The 8,684-nt window shown below is 45.9% G+C and overlaps 1 protein-coding gene across 1 annotated transcript; it reads left to right on the top strand.

Annotated features, from left to right (window-relative positions):
- The first annotated feature begins 438 nt into the window (after positions 1-438).
- On the top strand, positions 439-8,684 carry LOC116847447 (probable serine/threonine-protein kinase yakA). The gene is made up of 2 exons (XM_032822456.1): positions 439-831; positions 1,282-8,684. Exon 2 carries the CDS (start codon positions 1,890-1,892, stop codon positions 5,094-5,096), a length of 3,207 nt encoding a protein of 1,068 aa, XP_032678347.1. The 5' UTR covers positions 439-831; positions 1,282-1,889; the 3' UTR covers positions 5,097-8,684.

Genomic DNA, 8,684 nt, shown 5'->3' with positions numbered 1-8,684 from the left:
TTTTCAAGGGATTGAGAGAGAACGAGAATTCTTCCAGCGAGGGGAGAGTGAAGGAACGACGGAGCATGTACGGGAGAAAGAGAAAGTTCAAACATCAGACGAAGAGGATGAATGAGATTCGCCGGTATGTTGGATGAGAAGGGAGAAAGACGTTCGAGAGAACGACGGAGAAAGTGAAAGAGAGACAGTGGTAGAGAAAGAGAGGCAGCGCGCTTGTACTTGAGAGAGCGAGAGCTAGAGAGACTGAGAGAGAAAATACCACGACAGGGAAGGGAGAGGAGTGTTGGGCGAGGGAGAGAGAGGGGAAAACCCAAAGAGCCGGCACGTCGGAGGGGGTGGTTAGTACCGGCGAAGGAAGTGGTGAGCGGGGGACACCGAGGGAAGGGAAAGGTGCGGCGGGGGAAGAAGGGGTGCCTTGGCGCGAGGACTCGAAACTACGGAGTTCCTAGCAGATCAGTGTCAGCGCTTGTATGGGGCGGTCGCTTGCAGACTCTCTGGCAAATGTGTGAGCTGAGGAAAGTGAGGACAGTGGAGATGGCAACGCAGCAAAGGAGAGGGAAGGAATAAGAGACTCCGTTCTCTCGCAACACACAGTGTCCTTTCGCGATTGTGTCTTGTCGCAATTCTTAAGTATACTCGTCTAGCAGTGACATTGAAACGATTAATCGTGAGTGGGACTCTAACTGCGCCAAGTGCCGTAACACGAGGGACGTTACAGTGCGTAAAAAAAAAGTGCAAAGTGAATCGCGCTCATCGAGACGACCAGGACGGAAAGTTCTTCTTACCTGAGAGAGAGAGAGACTCCCCTAAGCGAAAAGTCGGCGAACGCAGGTACATATATTACCGGCACGTCGCGACAGTACGCCGGACGATATGTAAATCTGCGGTGACACGCGCGTGTCCGTTTTTCTTTTCTTTCGTTTCGTTACTCGCCGCACGAGACAAACCCTGCATGACCGGATTCGCGCCGGTGATAGAATCGACGGAACGCCAGTCGCGAATATCACAAGTTAACACGTGAGACACTGTCGTTATATACACATCGTCGTTAAGAGTCGCGGAAGGGTGCCGCGAGTAATAATTACCGTCCCGCTGTCGCCCTCGCGCCGAGGCCGACAATGTTGCGCGTGGTGACCCGTCCGACGACGCGACAAACCACGTTGATCTGGATTTTCGCGCCTGGGATCTCGTGGATCATCTGATAAATGTAGCATACGCTGTACCCCCGCCTTTTTTTATTTTTTTCTTTCCTTTTCTCTTTTTGGTTTGGACCCCCACCAGCGACCCGGCTGCCGACTAGGTCGTGAACACGCATTGTTTCCCCCGTCGAGGCTCGTCAGACCTCTCACGTGACTCCTGGTTTCGCGCTGCCACCGTCGACGCGTCATCCATGTGCTACCTTCTGCCAATGCGAGTGAGATAGCGCAACCTCCGTTCTTCGACGGCCATCGACTTCTATCGAAGGAACGGAACGAGACGAGACGGAGAAGAAACGGGAGAGAGAGAGAGAGAAAAGTAAGAGTGTGAGAGAAAGGAAATCACGACGTTCTCGCGCATTTGTTTGTCGCGACTTGACGCGCACCTTACTCATCGTACGGTGGCATAGGTTGTGTTGTGTCGCGGACAGGCAGTCTTGGAGATAGCGCAGAGAACCAAAGGCGGAAAAGAAAATAAAAGAAAGGACGTTACAATACAGTACATATGTGCGCTCACGACCGCGTGGGCGCACGTGTGTTTTGTCCGGCCTTGTTGCGTTACGGTACGTGTTGTGTACAAGTCGCTGCTCGATACCGTGTGCTGCTCCGCTTACGGGTCGACAGTGAGCCGCGTCGACTTGAATGCGCGATTCGACATGAAGAAAAGTCGAATGTGGACATGCAATAGACAATATGAGTGAGGTGGTAAGTGTTGTTGAACAGGAGCAGCAACTACAGCAGCAGCAGCAGCAGCAATTACAACAGCAGCAACTACAGCAGCAGCAACTACAGCAGCAGCAGCAGCAGCCGCAGCAGCAGCAGCCGTCGCCGCAGCAGCAGCAGCAGCACGGCAGCTCGAACACGGATCCTTACTGCAAGGAGTGCAACGTTTCCTTCAACAGCGACAAGAGCCTGCAGGTGCATCTGCATTATCATAAGCAGAACCTGCTAAAAAGGTGGACCAATCTGGCGCAGCAAGAGAGCAATAATAACAATAGCAAGGCTGGCAATCATAATAAACACGTGAGCGTTGTTAAGCAAGAAAGCGTGGCGGTACCGACGGATTCGAGGGAGCCATCATCTTCTCAGAATCCTTCGCCGCAGCAGCAGCCTTCCATTCAGGCCTACAGCAATTATCTGGAACCGTTGTCTTTCCCAAGTGTGACAAATTTACTGCAAAATATGTCGCATGTTCAAAATATTCCAATGGGCACGTGCCAGCCTTTCTCGCCGCCGCAAGAAGATGTTCAGAATAACGGCGGCGGCAACGTTAGCAGCAGTGGTTATGCGCGTTATCATCCGTACTCTCAGCATTTCACTGCGGAGCACACGAGCACCAATTCCACTAGCCCACATAGTCCGCCGATTCATTGTGACAACTGCGGGACCGTTTACGAGGACGCGAATCAATTGGGCGAGCATATGAAGACGCATCATTCGGACTCGCCCACCGGATACGCGCCCGCGCCTCAGTATCAGCAGCTGGGTGGCAGTCCTACGCAGCCGGATCAACAGCAACAAGCGCAACAGCAATTGCACACGTCGCCGACTCACTCGAATCAGCCGCAACAACAACCCGGCTACGATTACAATGGCGGACAGCCGGTGAAATTGGAGATGAAGCAAGAGCCGGAAGAGCAGACTGAGATTCTCGACTTGGATTCTCACAAGGTGCAGCAAACGCACCGATACCGAGAGGAACTTTTGAGGCTTCAGCACCATCGTCAGCAAGAGATGCAGATGCATGTACATCAACACCAAGTGTTGCAGCAACATCCGCAGCAGAGAATAGGACATTCTATGTTGGGTTGGCCGGTGGCTCAGACTCACGAATATCATCCTGGGCTGCCGCCTATGGGTCCCATGGACGGCATGCCACCGATCACCGATCAGAGCCAATTTATGCGCAGCCAGCATATGCCCGTGGTGGAGGCTCCGGTGCACCAGACCCCGTCAATAATCACGAACGCGCAGCCGATGCCGAGTCATCAGATGTCAACTGCGTTGCCGTTGCAGCAACAGTTGAAGCCACCGTCGAACCAAACGTGGAAGAGCAACGAGCCTCGTCGACCGAAGACTTACAATTGCACTGCATGCAACAAGTGGTTTACCAGTTCGGGCCATCTGAAGAGACACTATAACACGACGTTGCATAAAAATGCAGTCAAGCAGAGCAATCAGCCTGATCCAGCGAACATGCCGATTAGCTCTCATCATCATCCTAGCCGAGAAAATAACGTTACTCATTCGACCAGTGGTAGAGGCGGTGGTGGCAGTAGCGGCGTAGGCGGTGGCGGTGGCGCTCCCGAAAGATCACCAGACTTTACATCTTCGGGGAGTCCCCCAAACGTGATGGCAGGTCCCTCGGGCGAGGCGACGGGGGGCCTGCATCACACGCCCATTCCACACTTCAACAGCAGCAATTCCAGCAACAGCAACAGCAACGACTCGCTGGCAACGGCAGCAGTTCTGGTGCAACAACAGCAGCAACCTTCAGCGGTGCACTTGGGCTCCGGAATGGTACCTCACAATTCCCCGCAGCAACCGTCAATGGCGGGACACCATCAGCAACCAATGGGTTCTCCGTCTCACCAGATGGGGCTCCAACAACAGCAACAGCCGCTTCATCACCTGCCAATGACTTCGTCGGGCCAGCATCAGGTCCATCACTCCATGACTTCGCCCATATCTCCCATGCACCCGCCGGGATCACACATGAATTCCCCTTCACAAATGGATTCGTCCACCCATCCACATCACATGAATTCGTCGTCCATAACGTCGGGCACAGTTCATCCCGCAATGGTATCACCCACGGCAATGGGGGGTACTTCGATGCCTCATCAGCCGTACCCAAACGCCCTGCCCCCCCACGTTACGAGTACTTCCAGCATCCCGGGCCTACTGGAGTCTACCATCCAAACTACTATTGGTAACGAACAAAATCAAAGTGACCAACATCATCAACAGCAGCAGCACCACCACCAGCAGGCCCAGGAAAATAAGCTGCCCGGTTTTGGCACCATTAATCAACATCAGACCCTGCCGAATTTCACACAATTCGTACCCGGGTACGGTGGAAACCAAAACCAGTCACAGGCTGTTAACGTGGGGGGGCTAAGTCCGGAGGAGGCTACACAAGAGAAATCTTACAGTTCTTCCGTACCGTCTTATATGTACACGCAGCGCTACGTGATAAACATGGAGGAGATGACGATGGAAGCGACTCAGATGGATACGGAAAATATGGAAGACTATTTAGTGACCCAGATTCCACATCAACTTCCTGAACACATGAACAATTATACCGAGACGAACAACAACGTGGTGCCGTTTGTGATCAAGCAGCAGCCTGATTCAACCGTTCAAGTGCCGAAACGCAGAGGTCGTAAGCCCAAGTCCACTTCTACGGTACTCAAGGAGCAGCAGCAGGTAGTCACTACGACGATAAAAATAGATTCTGACTTGATTGATAGCAGAACAGTCCAATGTGACGAATGTACTAAAAAATTCAACAAAACGTGCTACTTGACGCAACACAAAAAGAGCTTCCACATGGGCGAGAAGCCGTTCAAATGTCCTCAATGCGGTAAGCGGTTTATTTCCGAGGAAACGTACGAGAAGCATTTGCAGAAGCACAATGGTGACAAGCCGCACAAGTGCGACTCGTGTCCAAAACAGTTCAATCATAAGACCGATCTGAGACGGCACAGATGCCTTCATACAGGTGAAAAGCCGTTTTCTTGTCACTGCGGCAAAAAATTCATCAGGAAGGATCACATGGTCAAACATATTGCGACGCACTCGAAGAAAGCCTACAGGGGAAGCAAGAAGTCCAAAATCGAACACAAGAAGGAAAATGTTCATACTACAGTGAGCCCATGCTCATCGCGATCATAGAAACGCGATCCGCGAGGCGTACCATTAGAGGTGTCGGATTTCCCTTGGTGAGGTTTTCCGCTCTTGAGCGTGTCAAAGGAACATAATCAAGGGGAATCTTCTATACCTATAATGTTTCTTTTTTTTCATTTTTATCAATGTTCCTGTCTCTCTTTTATTTGAGGACTAAAAACGATTTATACTCAAATTTGAATTTAATATCAGTAGAGAAAATTTCGATCTCTCTCTTTGCAAGTATAAAGCCATCGATTTATACAATGTCGAGTTTATTCCTAGTGCACTATATATTCCTGGTCATACAGAAAAGCAATATTAAAATTTTCATAAAATTTGATAAAATTTAATAACGAATCAACTTTTGTCCGTTACGTGTGATTTATTCATCTATCAATCCTAATATATTTTTTTCTTTTCTTTCCAAAGTATAATGCATTTTTTCCTATAATATAGTGCTTGGAATTAACTCTCGAGATGGCTTCTAGACTTTATACATCTATTATTTTTTCCTCGTCGTTTGCAATTTCGTAACGAATTGAGACGCCCGACACTTATATTATTTTTTATTTTACATTTTCTTCACGAATTTATGCGTTCATATCTTGTTGAGAAACATATTATGAGTGGCAGGACAATAGCAGACGTAACGTATGAAATTTGTAATGTGTAACTCATTTCAACAAGACTATTGCAAGGAAATGTAACTGATTTATCTCTAGATAATGTCTATTAATTTGATAATCATAACTAGATTATTGCAATTTGATAATTATAACTGTATATATTACTAGATAAGAATATTACGAATAATCCTGCAATAGGTTTTTATTATATACAACCGTAGATATTTTGTGATTATTTATAATATAAAAATATCCGATAAATAAAGGATTTTGTGTCGCATCGATGTCTTGACCGTCCGACAGTTCAAACGTGCATTTTACAATGCACTCTCGAGATCGTATGTATTAAGAACGCCGGCGTGAGAATTAAAATCGCGATCTACCGAGCCTAACCGATTAATTTGAAAATAACAGTGAAAGAATACCGATTTGTGCGGAATTGATCCTGAATATTGGAATAGGCTCAGTCGACATTGCGACAGAGCTCCTGTGCATATTGGTTCATATAATATTCACTTTAATGTCATCGACTTCCCAGTCGAATCATTTTTCGGATGAGGATTTGGATAATCCCGAGCTGCTTCGAGACAACGCCACAATGAGCAAAACCGACCAAACAGCCAATGCTGATAACGCGTCGTTCACGAGATATTTATGCATTTCTATCGCTCATTTGTTCATTTCTTCCGTCAATATTGAATTGGTAAATATAATATTGTCGATGAAAAAACGAAGCAACATTCGGAATAAGGCTCAAGATAACGCGAAGATATTTTTCAAGATATTGGCGGCCAATCATCAATAATTGTAACTAAAAAAAAAACGATCGTATACATTCCATCAAATTCTGCTGTGATCAGATAAAAAGAGACAAGGAAGATTGATTGGAACTTTCGTTTTAAAAAATATATAAAAAGGCCCATATATAACAATATGCTTCACATTCCTTTCGGCATGCAATTGGATTGTCCACCGGTGCATGTTTTTATAACGATATTTGATTTATCTATTTGAAAATAACCGATCGCTCGCTCGCGGCTCGAAGTAAATTTCGCATTACAAACCTCCGCCACTTTCGAATATAGGCAGATTTTTGCTGCATTTGTAGGTTGCAATCTTTAAACTATTGTATTACTTCGTGTAAAGTGTCAAGATTAAATATTTATTTGTTAATTTATTATCGAATACTTTCAACATATGTATGAGTTTTGTACGTTCCGGGCATTCGCGCTTTTATCTTACCGCGAATTTTTCTTGTCATTGACAGTAATTCTAGAGTATCGACGAATTATACATGTGGATCAATCAAGCAACCAATTACTGTGCTTTCTTATGAATATTCTCGGGCCACAAGACTCGTGTCAATCATATCCGGAATCCACACATCGATCGCAGCAAGGCACAATCGTATATCGCGGCATTTAATCCACAGTAATTAACCGACACGCGATTAATTACTAGCAAAACGAGCCAATCATCTACCTATGTTCGAGACCCTTGGCGCAATTTCTCTTCGAGCCGCACGTCGCTCGGCGTGCACGCAAACACGCAATAGCGAGTGCATATAACATTGTCGCGTGGGCAAATGTTAACCTCGCCGTAACAAAATAATACGGGCCAGCTACGCGTGATTGTTTCCGTCGATCATTGTTCAATTGAGAGCGACCGATCCCGAGTGCGCTAATTATTTCTCGCGCGCTCCGTTATGTTAATTAGTTAAGCTCGCATCGCGCATTCCTACGTCATTGTTCGAGGAGAGCAAAATTACGACCGTATCCCGTATACGGACCTGCGACTTCGTTTATTTAATCGTATTGCGTTTTGCGCGACTGCGACGAGTGTTTGTTTTTTTAATTGTTCTTATTAGGTGCAAAATCCTACAACATCATTGTAAATATTTTATATGGTGTATAATGTGCGAAAGAGAGGCGAACACGTGGAAGAGGAGAATGGGAAACACGTTCCACACACACACACACACACACACACACACACACACCTACACACACGCGGAAATCACTGTGTGCATATACGGCGACGATCGCTCACATATATTCACAGTGACGTATATACAAAATTCAGTTTTACTCTCATCAGCTTACAAACACACATTACACATTCATGCATACGCCAACGTCCTTTCAAGGTTTTGTTTCATTTGTTGTATTAAAGAATGAGTAAAATATCGACGTGCGAAAGCTGTAGGACGGTAAATGGAGTTGCGTAGAAATCATTGCTACACAACATTCACCGACATAAATCTCCCACCAAGCATTACAAAAACCGCGCAAATATTATATATATATATATATATATATATATATATATATATATATATATAATATATATCATATATATCATACATGTATATATTATATATGTAACTACATAAGTAATAAATGAATCGATGAATATGCGTCAAAAGTTATACACTACAGTATATAGGAAGAATAATGTTAATATTAAGCTCGATGTCGGTGAGAATGTTGTCGGCGAGACGCGGCCGATGATTTCCATGCAACCCCGGTAAATGATATATAGCATTCTTGCCATTTTTACTACTAACTAATGTGACTCCCAGAACAGACTACCTCAGAGTTCAGGAATTTAACGATGAATGAATGGAGAAAAGAAAAGATGAAAGAGCCAATGCAATAATAATAATGTTATTATAAAAGTAGCGAAGCGTCCGTGCGGGCGGAACGACGTACTTTCGAATGCGCCGCAGCGCGCGTTGCAGTTCGCCTTGCATTTTCCGCGTAATCACCTAATCTCGCGCGAAGTGTAGTTCCACGGGAGAGCAAGAATCGTCGTCTGAGATAATACCCGGTCTGTTTTCGTTCTCGGATAAATGTTTAAACGTTCGCGCGCCGCGCTCGATGCTGCCTCGTATGAGGAGCAGTGAGCTGCCGGGATAATTAAGAAAAAAAAAAAAAAAAAAAAAAAAAAAAAAAAAAAAAAAAAAAAA

Source organism: Odontomachus brunneus, unplaced genomic scaffold, assembly GCF_010583005.1.
Source record: "Odontomachus brunneus isolate Ranch 3 - 2012 unplaced genomic scaffold, Obru_v1 Obru_scaffold_078, whole genome shotgun sequence".
NCBI classification, from domain to species: domain Eukaryota; kingdom Metazoa; phylum Arthropoda; class Insecta; order Hymenoptera; family Formicidae; genus Odontomachus; species Odontomachus brunneus.
Note: the sequence above shows the minus strand (reverse complement) of the source record. Positions and strands in the feature narration are given on the sequence as shown.